The sequence below is a fragment of the Mesoplodon densirostris genome, chromosome 1, assembly GCF_025265405.1.
Source record: "Mesoplodon densirostris isolate mMesDen1 chromosome 1, mMesDen1 primary haplotype, whole genome shotgun sequence".
NCBI classification, from domain to species: domain Eukaryota; kingdom Metazoa; phylum Chordata; class Mammalia; order Artiodactyla; family Ziphiidae; genus Mesoplodon; species Mesoplodon densirostris.
In genome coordinates, this window is record NC_082661.1 from 109,045,481 (window position 1) to 109,059,102 (window position 13,622).

At 45.9% G+C, this 13,622-nt stretch overlaps 1 protein-coding gene across 2 annotated transcripts in view; it reads right to left on the reverse strand.

Moving 5' to 3' along the window:
- The window catches only part of ABCB10 (ATP binding cassette subfamily B member 10), a 33,380-nt gene that overhangs the window by 5,699 nt on the left and 14,059 nt on the right, over positions 1-13,622 (reverse strand). For both annotated transcript variants that reach the window (XM_060107525.1, XM_060107516.1), the window contains exons 5-10: positions 13,044-13,190; positions 11,912-12,047; positions 5,620-5,715; positions 4,194-4,403; positions 2,274-2,353; positions 690-870 (exon numbers count right to left, since the gene is read on the reverse strand). In XM_060107525.1, coding sequence (XP_059963508.1) covers positions 690-870; positions 2,274-2,353; positions 4,194-4,403; positions 5,620-5,715; positions 11,912-12,047; positions 13,044-13,190 — 850 coding nt within the window. The remainder of the gene's footprint in view (positions 1-689; positions 871-2,273; positions 2,354-4,193; positions 4,404-5,619; positions 5,716-11,911; positions 12,048-13,043; positions 13,191-13,622) is intronic.

Genomic DNA, 13,622 nt, shown 5'->3' on the forward strand with positions numbered 1-13,622 from the left:
ACACCGCCCCCAAAGGCGATCTGACCTGCGGGGTGAGCCGATACCACGGGCCAGATGGTGCCACAGCCCTGCAAGCCCCCATTCGTCCAGGATGGGGCAGAGCGGACTCCACCTGGTCCAGGTCTGGACCAGGGCCTGTCTGTGCACAGCCTCACGCTGAGAATGCTTTTTATGTTTTAAAGGAGTCGTTAAAAAAATAATAATAAGACTGTGACAGAGACCACATGTGATGCACAAACCTAAATCATCTACTCTCTGGTCCTTTACAGAAAAGTTTGTAAGTCCCGGGTCTACACGTAACCTACGAAGTGGGGAATAAGGAGCTCCTTCAGCTGCACGTCTGCCCTGATTCAGTCTCTGCCTCCCTGGACAAATCATCCTGCTATCCGTGGTATCTGTCTTATTTTCTACAATTTTCAAGGATATCGAGTTGCAAAACGTTATCTTTTCTGGGATGAGAGAAAGCTGCTGTGGCTGAGTACTACCCAGTGGGACACCAGTGTGAATCTGGAAACACCTCTGGGGTAGAAAGTGAAAGGAACTGGGGAGTTGTCCACATACAAAAGAGATGTGAGAAAACGAAAAAGGTTAATTTCATAAACTCTAAGGACAAGAGCCTAATTAGAAAATAGCACTGCGACAGGAAGTGTTTAGAGAGTGTTTGCTGCAAAGGGGTAACAAAAAGGTACCTGAGAGGAGAACGCCCTTTTCTCCGACCACAGTGTTGAACCCTTGAGGGAAATGTCGGATGAAAGCAGCTGCATTGGCTACACCAGCCACTTTCTCTACCTGCTCGGCCGTCACCGAGGAAGGGTCGTCAGCACCATAGGCAATGTTCTCCGCAATTGAGCAAGAAAACAAAATTGGTTCCTACACATTGGAAATAAAACGTATTTATTGCAAATTGCAACAGTCTAGTAAATACAGTGGAGCTTAGTACAATACTTGTAGCTAAGACACTAAACGGTTCCCAGAGAATATATTTTTCTGGTTCATTCTCCATAAATATACCCCGTGGGCGATTAAAAAATTCATGCATTAGTACGAGCAGGACTGCCTTTATCACCTGTAGGTCCCCCACTGCAGGACACGGGGTCCCACAGTAGCCACCTGCAAGCATCCAGCACACAGCAGGCGCTCTGTAAACCCAAGTCCCCCTCCCCAAGGAGGACCCCGAGCCCGTCTGCATTCTCCATCTGCCTGCCTTCCAAGGGCAATAGGAGAATCCATTTCTATCTATCACTTTTTTTTTAAACTTTTTAAAATTTTATTAGTTTCTGCTTTATAACAAAGTGAATCAGTTATACATATACATCTGTTCCCATATCCCTTCCCTCTTGCGTCTCCCTCCCTCCCACCCTCCCTATCCCCCCCCTCCAGTCCGTCACAAAGCACCGAGCTGATCTCCTTGTGCTATGCGGCTGCTTCCCACTAGCTATCTACCTTACGTTTGGCAGTGTATATATGTCCATGCCTCTCTCTCTCTCTCTATCACTTTTTGAAATACACACAGAGCAGACAGGAACGTGGCATTTGAACAGAGCTATTCTGTGGAACAGTCCTAAAAAGCAAATGAACTCCCAGCTTCTTTCTCCCTCCCTAATAAGGCTGTGGCACTGCCGTTACCCTTGCCCCACCGAGCCAAGCCCCCCGTCACTGCCCCCCACCCAGTGGAGTGGTGCTGAGGGAAGGCTCATTAGAGGAAGAGGCTCAGGAGTGGGGGTGCTTGGGTTTGCCTGCTGTGCACGAAGCTTGGTGATAAAAATACCAATAGCTGTGTCAAAATTCCCCTGCACTGAGTGGTCCTGTGAAAACAGCCTCATCAAAGATGCTGCATTACATCAAGGTTCTTGAAATCTGCAGCCTCTTTGCAAGGAGACCCTGGCTCTGGCCATAGCCTTTGCTTGCTTGTCTCTGAAACCCATTATGCAAAACAGTAGACTGGCTAGTAATGAAAATGAGAATTGAGGAAGAGCCAGAAGAAGCTAAAAAGTTTTATCTTTTTCTCCCCAATCTTCTAGACTATCTGCATTACAAAGTAATGCCAGTCCCCAGCTTCTGATACAGTCAATGCTTCGAGTGGTTAAAGTGTTTAAGGTTTTCAGGAAACAGCACTATTTACAAACCTAAACAACCTGCCCTGGAGATTGGTTTAATACATCTAGAAAACTTCCATTCCTTTTCTTTTGAAAGGCTCAAGACCAGGAAAAAAGCAAATGACAAAAGCAATTTTAAAAGAAAATGTAATAAAAAATGGAGCCCTCTCCTCCTACCTGACTCACTGTCCCAATCTTGGATCTCAGCCAGACTGGATTTAGCTGACGGATGTCACGGCCATCAAGACTGATCGTTCCTTGCAGAGAAGAAGGAAAAGAGTCACTGGGTGTCATGGGGCCCATGACTTATGTAAACACAGAAAGGCTCTGGTGTAAAAACTCCAGACTCAGTTTTTTAAAGATACTCAAAATCTCCAAACAGAATCTAAACCAACATATTTTAGGGAATTTCAGAGCTAAAAGGGACTTTTCTGGATTGTCCACGCCTACTACCTCCCTGCAGTGGTTAGATGACTAAGCCCACCTAGCTCATCCACCCAGCTCACCTTCCCGAGTAAGCACAGCTGGAGAGTCTGCCGTCTGCAACTAACACTCCGTTTGACACAGTGGCAGAGTAACCCTGTGACCTCAGCTGACAGAATTACCTCTACACCTTGAGGGAACGCAATCATGCTTCCCGATTACAATGACAGCGACCAACACAAGAAATCCCATTCCTTCTCAGTTAGGTGTGTGGCATTATACAAGCCAGCTGTAAACTTTCATAAACCTACAAAAACCTGAGGTCTTGACTTAAAAAGTGTAAGTGTTCTATAGGCTATACAAGGCAGGAATGTAAGTGTAGTTGCTTTTCTCCTTAATTTATTCACTGTGATGAAGAAACTAGAGACTTAGTATTTTGACTTGATTTGCATCCCCCTCACTAGGATTTTTCTAAACTCAGAATTTTACAGCAAGTAGAGGGTAAACCAATGCAGTGATTCCAGAGGCAAACAGTGTAGTAATACCATTTTAATGCACTTGGTGGTTCTGTGGGTCAGGATCTGTGAGTCAGATAATTACCTGGCACATAACCAGCTCTCACACTGTTGTAACCAAAAAGGCCATAAGACATACTCTTTAAATTCATGGTTTTATTTTATACCGACAATTGTTTTCTTGCTGAGAAATATCATTTTTTTAAAAATATTTGTTTATTTAATTTTATTTCGGTTGCGTTGGGTCTCAGTTGCAGCATGCACGTGGGATCTAGTTCCCTGACCAGGGATCGAACCTGGGCCCCCTGCACTGGGAGCGCAGAGTCTTAGCCACTGGACCACCAGGGAAGTCCCCATCATTGTTTTCTTAATCCAAAAACAGACTATCTTCTCCGAGCTCTGATACAAAGAAGGATATCAACTCTGTAACTGTGTGTGGTGATGGATGTTAACTCGACACGCTGAGGTGACCGTTTCACAGTATATACATGTATGGAATCATTATGCTCTACAACACCTAAAACTAATATGTTGTATGTCAACTGTATATTTTAAAAAGATATAAAAAAGTAAAATAATGTGTTCTCTGCTCTGAAAGCTGCTATAATCCAGTTAAAAATTAAAAAAAAAAAAAAACCTGAATGAGAAAAATCCATAAGAAAATCTCTACTACCACAAGAAAGCTTCAACGGAGCAGCGGCCCAGAAGCAAATCAGTGACGGCCACGTGCCCTGTCTGCACACCAGCCCCAGGCAGGAGGACCGGAGGGCTGCAGGGAGAGCCCGGGCTCCTGCACAAGCCCAGGGCCGGCACAGAGTGGCACTTACTCATGGTGCTGCCGTGGCCAGTGGTGCTGAGCAGCCCCGAGGCACCTTCTTGGAGCCCCTCTCCCAGTGGAGGAAGCACCACACGGGACACGAGGAGGTGGGGTTCAGGAAGTCACTCTGGACCTGAGTGGCGAACACAAGATATACAATGTGCCCGACGGGCCCTCTGTACTAGCTGCCATAGCCCGAAAAGTGAATCCTCTGTCTGGGATTTCCTTGCTGGGAACAAACCCTCTACGTTCAGAACTCGTGCACTGCACGGCCCCTGCGTAATCTGACCCTCTGGGGGCTCAGGAGAGGCCTCCCGTCCTACAACGTGCTCAGCCACTCACCAGCGCTGGGGTCGTACAACCTCAGCAGGAGAGAAATCACTGTTGATTTGCCAGAACCACTTGGGCCAACCAGCGCTGTGATGGATCCTGCTGGGATAGAAAGGCTGAAATCCTGGAATACGGGAACCTCTGGGCGAGCTGGATAGGCGAAATGCACGTTCTTGAACTCCAAAGCGCCCTGGAAGCTCTTCTCGTTTAAAATGGCCCCCTCTGCAAGGGAAGATGGAGCTCCAATCACTCAGGGCAAAGCTCAGGCTCACAGTGGAGCCCAGTGCCCGCCTGTCTGACTGCAGACGCGGCCCAGCATGGCGAGTCCTGGAGTCTGGGCTCTTCCCGGGCAAGTTGGGAGGCTTCCGACCAGCGCTTCCCTGAACCCGCTCTGCACGGGCAGTACAACCATACGCCCACCACTTGGCTGGAGTCTCACAGCCCTGAGAGGTAGAAGTCCCCATCCCAGCCTTACTGACGGGACGCCAAAGTGAAGAGGAGCCAGCCTGGCCGTGCCAACCGAGCCGTGGATGGAGCTTCCAGCCCGGGAGCCGTGCGGGCGAGCCCAGTGGCCTTCCCCCTGTATGCTGCCTCTGCGGTTCCCTTGTCTAGGGTTTACCTCACCTTCTCTAAATCAATGTTTTGAGAGGATGATGATGAACAGGCAAGCGCTGCACAACAGCCCCAGAGCTAGAGGGGGTCAGAGGTCTGCTCTGTCCTGTGTAACCTTGCTCCTGACTTGGGAGCAGGGGCTCAATCTCTCCCAGCCTGTCACAGTGGAGAATACCGGGCGTTCACTACTGACCTGGGGCCAACCGCCAGTACCTAGGGATCAGTGAGCAGCTGGCAGCGGTTGCCGCTCACAGCCCCATCCCCCGAGCCCTTGGCTGGCTGGCCCAGGCCGCACAGCTGCCCCGAGTGCCGGCTTCCGGCTTCCCGGGAAGCAGCTGACTAAGGAGACAGCTCCAGCCAATTAGCACCAGCACCCTCCACCCCACCCCCGAAGCCAGGCATCTCAGAGGCTTTTATACATGTGATCCCTCTTCCTGTCCTCCCTCCCCCTGCCCACACAAACGTCAAAAGCACCAAGGAAGACAAGTCTGGGCACTGGCCGGGCCCTTCCTATCTGCACCCCTGAGCTGCACTCACTTCCACCCTGCTGTCTGTGGCAGCAAATCGCCTGCAGGGAGGTAAACAGTGGCTGCCCACTTTGTGGTCAGTCCCCACGCCTCCAGGGACGCCCTGGGACCCCGTAACAGCGCCCAGCAGCTGTCCTGCCTCACCGCCCACCCCATTGATGGCCCTGTCCCTGCCGCGTGCAAGGGACGGCATCCCGTTCAAGTTCGTCCATCCCAAGGCGAGCAGGAAGCTGGTGTCACAGTCCGAAACCACATTTGTTTAATCCCAGCAAAGAGGAGCAAACCCATTTCAGACCCACCATTGAAAGGAAGCTCCGGTTCTCTCTCGAGGAGCTCCCAGAGGCGGCCCCCGGCACCCAGGCCCTTCATCAGCTCTGAGTAGAAGGAGCTCAGCCCTGAGGACGAGAAGCAAAGGCACACGTCTATCACGGGTACCAGCAAACAGCCCTCTGCTACTCCCGCCCCCCTGGGAACAGTGATCACAATCTGCTGTTAATATAGAATCTGATTTGAAGCAGCTACCTGGGAATCCATCAGAGTTCCCTCAGTCTCATACCCTTGTGTTCCTTCAGTTTCTCCTCCTCCAATTTCATTATTTCTAATAAGGATTTAATGTTTGGTCAGATCAGGGAATTTATAAATACATATAGGCATACTAATCAACCACTGAATTAAAATCACAATGTTACATAAAAGTCTACCTACTCAAAAACATAGCAATATAAATAAAATATAATGCTTATCCCACACTTATAAGGAATTTAAGGTACCCCAATAATCATTTAAAAGACATATCCACATAATCAAACCCTCCTTTCAGACACTCAACAAATAAACTTTTACCAGGCTAAAAACTGAAAAGAAATTTGGCAATGTTAAATACTCCAACCTCTCCTTTTTTTTTTTTTTTTTTTTGCCTTACGCGGGCCTCTCACTGTTGTAGCCTCTCCCGTTGCGGAGCACAGGCTCCTGACGCGCAGGCTCAGTGGCCATGGCTCACGGGCCTAGCCACTCTGCGGCATGTGGGATCCTCCCGGACCGGGGCACGAACTCGTGTCCCCTGCATCGGCAGGCGGCCTCTCAACCACTGCGCCACCAGGGAAGCCCCCAACCTCTTCTTAAAGCCACCTTTGAACTATGATTTAATTAATGATTTAAACTCCAAGTACACTCCATGTCAACTGCCAGAACACATACTTGTAACACTTTCCCTCAGTAAGGATGCTGAAAAAATGCAATTCAAGTATTCTAAGGTATACGGTTATTTATACAAGATACGGTGGATTAAAACCTTCAGGTTAAATTAAGAATGCATTGGTCAGAAACAGAGCCACATACATATAGTCAGTTGATCTTTGAAAATGAGCAAATGCAATTCAATGAAGAAAGGGTAGGCTTTTCAACAAATGGTGCTGGAACAACCAGACATCCATGTGCAAAAAATGATTCAGGACACAGACCTTACCCCTTTCACAAAAATTAACTCAAAGTGGTCTAAACGTAAAACGCCAAACTAGAAAACTCTGAGAAGATAACATAAGAGAAAAACATATATGACCTTGTGTTCAGCAATGACTTTTTAAGTATCAAAAGCACAATCCACGAAAGAAAAACTTAAGGAAGTTAGAGTTCATTAAAATTAAAAACTTCTGCTCTGTGAAAGACACTGTCAAGAGAATGAGAAGACGGGTCACAGTCTTGGAGAAATTATTTGAAAAAGACACATCGACAAAGGACTGGTATCCAAAATACAGTAGTTCCCCCTAATCCGTGGGGGATACGTTCCAAAACCCCCATGGATGCCTGAAACCGTGGTGCCCCATATATACTACAGCTGACCCTTGAGCAACACAGGGGTTAGGGGCGCCAACCCCCTCGCATGTGAAAATCCATGTATAACTCTGTAGTAGGCCCTCTGTAACTGCATCCATGGATTCTGTAGTACTACAGTACGTATCTATTGAAAAAAAATTCTGTATAAGTGGACCCTCACAGTTCAAACCCGTGTTGTTCAAGGGTCAACTCTATTTTTTTCCTACATACATATACTTAAGATAAAGTTTAATTTATAAAGAGAGTAACATTAATAGTAAAATAGAATTATAACAATATACTGTAACAAGTCATGTGAATGTGGTCTCTCTCAAAGTATCTTGTACAAATTAAATGCCTTTTCCATCTTAACTAAGCAGTGTGGTGTAACTTTTGCAGTCTGAGGTGCGACAGCAACACCAGCACAAATTTCTTTTTCCTTCTTCACAATTTCATGACCAGAAGACTCATTCTTACCATAGATCTCAGTAACCTCAGCATATGATTTTTTCTCTTTCTTTATGAAATCAAGAACTTTCACCCTTTCACTTAAAGGAAGCACTTCATGGCTTCTCTTTGGCATATCTGAATTGCCAGCATCACCACTCTTGCAATTTGGGGCCATTATTAAGTGAAACAAGGGTCACGTCAATACAAGCACTGCAGTACTACACAATGCATCTGGTCACCGAGACGGCTACCAAAAGACTAATGGGTGGGATGCGCTGGACAAAGGGATGGCCCATGTCCCAGGCAGGACAGCATGAGATTTCATCACGCTACTCCGAATGGTGTGCAATTTAAAATTTATGACTTATTTCTGGAATTTTCCATTTAATATTTTCAGACTGCAGTTGACCACAAGTAACTGAAACTACAGAAAGTGAAACCGAGGATAAGGGGAGACTATTGTATACAAAGAATTCTTAAAACTCAACAATAAGAAAACAAACAGCCAATTAAAAAATGGACAAACAGACATCTCACCAAAGATACACCCATGGCAAATAAATATATAAAAGGATACTCTGCATCACATCACCAGGGAAAAAAGCAAATTATGACAACGAACCTATCAGAACAGCAAAAATCCAAAATTCTAACACCACCAAATGCTGGTGAGGATGTGGAGCAACAGGAACTCTTATTCAGGGCTGGTGGGAGTGCAAAATGGTGCAGCCACTTTGGAAGAATGTTTGGTGATTTCTTACAACACTAAACATACTGTTACCATATGCAATCTAGCAATCGTGCTCCTTTGTGTTTACCCAAAGGAGATGAAAACTTATATCCACACAAAAACCTGCACACAAATGTTCACAGCAGCTTTATTCATAACTGCCAAAACTTGGAAGCAACAAAGATGTCCTTTTAATGGATAAACTGTGGTCCATCCAGACAACATTAAAAAGAAAAGAGCTACTGAGCCATGAGAAGACATGGAGGGACCTTCAATGCCTACTACTAAGTGAAGGAAGCTAAGGTAAAAGGCTCCACACTGCATGATTTCAACAATACGACATCTGGAAAAGGCAAAACTGTGGAGACAGTAAAAAAATCAGTGGTTGCCAGGGGTTGGCGGGAAGGAAGGATGAATAGGCAGAGCACAGAGGATTTTTAGGGTAGTGACACTACTCTGTAGTGGATACATGCCATTATACATTTGTCCAGACCCACAGAATGTACACCACTACGAGTGACCCCCTAAGGTAGACTCTGGACTTAGGTAACGTGTCGGTGTATATTCATCAATTATAACAAATGCACCATCTGGTGGGGGATGCTGATAAATGGGGGAGTTTGTGCATGGGAGGTGGGGGGTCTATGGGACTCTCTGTACTTTCTGCTCAACTTTGTTGTGAACCTAAAACTGCTCCTTTTTTTGGGCTGCGTTGGGTCTTTGTTGCTGCACGCAGGCTTTCTCTAGTTGCGGCGAGTGGGGGCTACTCTTGGTTGTGGTGCGCGGGCTTCTCATTGCGGTGGCTTCTCTTGTTGCAGAGCATGGGCTCTAGAGCTCAGGCTCAGTAGTTGTGGCACGTAGGCTCAGTAGTTGTGGCTCACGGGCTCTAGAGCGCAGGCTCAGGAGTTGTGGCTCACGGGCTTAGTTGCCCCGTGGCATGTGGGATCTTCCCGGACCAGGGCTCGAACCCGTGTCCCCTGCACTGGCAGGCGGGTTCTTAACCACTGTGCCACCAGGGAAGCCCCTAAAACTGCTCTTTTAAGAAGTCTATTAATTGGAAGGAAGGAAGGAAGGAAGGAAGGAAGGAAGGGAAAGTCAAGAGAAAGAGTCGGAAGTAGTTCACAACATAGTAAAGAGTTTAGACTCTGGAAAACAGAAACAAAGACAAAATGGCCCTGGATAAACAAAATGTGGTCTATCCATACAATTGAATATTACTCAACCACAAAAAGGAATGAAGTACATGCTACAATGTGGGTGAACTTTGAAAACATGCGAAGGGAAAGAAGCCAAACACACAAGGTCACAAACTGTATGATTCCATTCACGTGAAATATCCGGAATAAGTAAATACATACAGATAGGAAGCAAACTGGTTGCTAGGGGCTGGGGAGGGGGGTATAGACTGCTTGATGAGTATGGGCTTTTCTTCGAGGTAAGGAAAATATTTTGGAACTAAACAGAGGTAGTGGTTGCACAACACTGTGAATGTACTAAATGCCACTGAGCTGCACATTTAAAAATGATTATGTTTGTGTTACATGAATTTCACCTCAATAAAAATGTAAGAAAAAAAGATATTGGGTTCGATAGGAAGATGTAAGAGCTTTCTCTGGTATAAAATAAACAAGCATATTTTCCTTCAAATAGCACCTCTGACCCTCTCACAACAGAAAATAAATGTAGAATTTACTGTGGGTTTTTTTTTCAGTAAAATCTATTGTAAGCAGGAACCAACATATAAAAATTCTGATTTATTTAATAAATAAAACAGGATTTCTTGATTGCAGATTCATTACAGAATCACTCTAAACAGTGAGCTTCACAAAAACATTTAAAACCCAACTCAACCTGTAACAGGTCCCTACAGTCCAGCCCACACTTCACTCCTCTCTCCACCGCCAGATGGCAGGAACCATCAACCAGAGCTGTGCGGTGGCCTGTGGCTCAGGAGGCCGAGCCTCCCGAAATCTCAAGCACAGATAAAGCCTCAGCAGCACATCTGTGACCAGGGGAGGTAACTGACTCCCAGGGGATGGGAACTGTGTTTCCAACCAATTTCTGTGCAAGACACAGCTATGAACTTGGGACAAAAGGTAGGGCAGCAGAACACCCCAAAACAGAGGTAGTGTCTATCAGGTCAAGTACTATGGAAAAAAGGAGGTGTCAGCAGAGGGACTAAGAAAGATCAAGACAAATGTGGCAGAAAACGCAAGATTGGGGCGGGGGCAGGAGGAAAGCTGACAGCGGTCAAGCGTGGACCGTGCACAGGAAGGCCACAGAGAGGGAAGGTGGCGGCAGACAAGTCCGCTCTGAGGTCGGACAGAAGGCTGAAAGGAACCCACCCACACGGGTGTGCGAGCCTACAGCCCGACAGGCCCAAACCAAGAGACGGAGAGAAAAGAGCAACACGGTCATCGCTCTGTCCTCCTGAACTGGCCCTCTCGCTTCCCAAGTCACTCAGCACCCGGAAGTGTCTTGATCAGTTTTGTCTTCAAGACCAGCCAGAGGAACTAAAACGCTATTTTTAAAGGGGTCTCTGGAAATCTCAGTCCAGAAAATATCCTCACTTGCTGACTGCAGATACCTAAGGAAAAGCCTATACCTTTAACCAGTAGAAAACCCTGAAAACAAGAGTGTCGATTGAGGTGACCCCCATGGGATACCTGAGCTCCTTGAACCAGACTTCAATGTTTATCTAACCTTTCCATCTCTTTTCAAAGAGAAGAAGGAAAACAAAAAGCAGGAAATCATCTGCTCCCAGTTGGCTGGGGCCTCAGGAAAGCTACGGAAGAGAAAACCTCACAGACTCCATGGATCTTGCTTCCCTTCACTCAGTAGACAATGAAAGCTCATCTCTGACAGATTTCTTGACAAAAGCAAGCAACTGTGCTTCATGTACTCTATCGTTTATATTTCTGATTGTTCACTAGTTTTTTTTTTTTTTTTTTTTTTTTTTTTTTTTGCGGTACGCGGGCCTCTCACTGTTGTGGCCTCTCCCGTTGCGGAGCACAGGCTCCGGACGCACAGGCTCAGCGGCCATGGCTCACAGGCCCAGCCACTCCGCGGCATGTGGGATCTTCCCGGACCGGGGCACGAACCCGTGTCCCCTGCATCGGCAGGCAGACTCTCAACCACTGCGCCACTAGGGAAGCCCTGTTCACTAGTTTTGAACATGGCTGACTTTGTACAGAAAGAACTTTACTCCCCACCAGTGACTTGCCCATCATGGAAGCATCACCACCAGAGGACGGGGGTTCCTGTACATGCCTGTTCACACCACCCTTCCTCCCCAGCATCCATCCTATGGTGAAAGGGAACAGGCTGTCCTACATGCAGCTGGAAAGAGCTCCAGTGAGACCCGGAGCTCCACCAGCTACGGGGGGCCTGCAAAACCCTGGAAATTCCTGACCCCGGGGAGGATCCCACTTGTATCTTTGCTCTTTCTTTCAAAGTCAAGTTGGAGTAACATTCTAGGAGAGGTTTTTGCAGTTAGTTTATTGATGAGAGGTGGAGTAATGGGAAAGTTAAGTTTTCATTTCAGAAACTGTAACCCTATTTTTGATTTGTAATTCCCCAAGCCTATTTAAATTATATACCTCCAATGCTTAATCCAACCCAGAAAGCATACATGAGGAAGGAAGAGAGTTCACCCACTGTCATGTGGGCACTACCCATCAGCAGTCCTCCTTTGTACAGGACAGAAAGCACGATCAGGTTCCCAGAGAGCCCGGTCTGTCAAGGGAAGAAAACACAGAGGTCAGGTGGGAACCACAGTCGCCAAATGCAAAAAGCATTCACATGGCCTATAATTCCCTTTATGCATTTCACCATCAAGCAAGATTTTTCCAAAATACTAAATAAGTTTTCATCTGAATTTAAAACTACTTTTGAAATATCACAATATTGAAGGAAATAATCTCATTAACACAGAAACCTAAACACTAAGCCACCCGTCAGATTCCTATTTTACTCAATCTAATCAATTTGCAAAGGAGAAGAATAATAGTAAGGAGGCCTTCCCTAACTGGAGGGAATCAGCACACTAGACGGTGATGGGCCGGGCAGGCCGCACTGAGAAGCTAGAGCCCTGCATCCGCTCACCTGCCCTGACCTGAGTTAGGTGCGTGGTCATGGTTGCTGTAAGCGCTGCCTCCTTGGGCCTCCCCATCTGTTAAGTCACGGCCATTACTGAATCACCTCTAATGTTCTTTCCAGTTTGAACATATTATGAATTTGCCATCATGGTGATTTTCTAGTTCGGTGTCCTACCCAAGTGCTTGTGGTCAACGTGATCAATTTTCTTATACTTCCTTCTTGAAATACACTGAGATTACTTTGGTTAATCCTCAGTGGGTCTCAAACTGCCTGCATCAGAATGACCTGGGACTAAGACACAGATTGCCAGCCCCATCCCAAGAGTTCCCCATTCAGGACATCCAGAGTGGAGCTGAGAATCTGCGTGTCTAACCAGTTCCCAGGTGAAGCTGACATGCCTGGTCCGGACCACACTCTGAGGATCAGTGCCCAATCCCACACTGTCTTGGTCTCATCACCTTTCCTTTAATTACATTTACTTGTTTTCCTCCTCCTTCACAAAAATATTTTAAGGATGGTAATTCTTACTCTTGAGGGAGAAGTATTTTCTATGTATGGCAAGATTCACAGAATAAAAACCCCTCCCAATCCCAACGTCTACCCTTTTCACTCTTTCCAAAATGATCTACTTACTGCTCCAAAGAAACCAGCCCGAGCAAATGCCTCTTTCCTTGCTAACTGCATCACATGGTCCACTTTGCTGGTGTATTTCTCTATTTCAGTCATTTCTTTCCCAAAAGCTCGAACAGTTCTTATATTTCCAATACGTTCCTCAGCTAGCTGGGAGAAATAATACATATATTTCGAGGGAGGCAAAATTAAAATGTGGTTCTCATTTTTAAGATACTATCAACAGAAAGCTGCTCATGATATGCAACTAAGTCAAAAATAGATTTCAAAGCAGAGTATATGATAAACAATCCTGTTTTTGTAAACAAATATATATCTATACATAGACACATCATATATATAGGTAAATAGATAAATGGGAAGGTAGGTACATAGATAAAGAAATATATTTTATGTAGTGAAAAAGACAGATGAAAAGGATAGACTCCAAAATGTTAATAACATGCATTCTGAGAGCTAGAATTATGCATGTTATTTTTTCTCTTTATATTCTCAAAATTTTAGTTTCATAAATATGCATGGCTTTGTAACATGAAAATATAAGTTATTTTTAAGTTTTAAAAAAGACAATACTGGATAGCA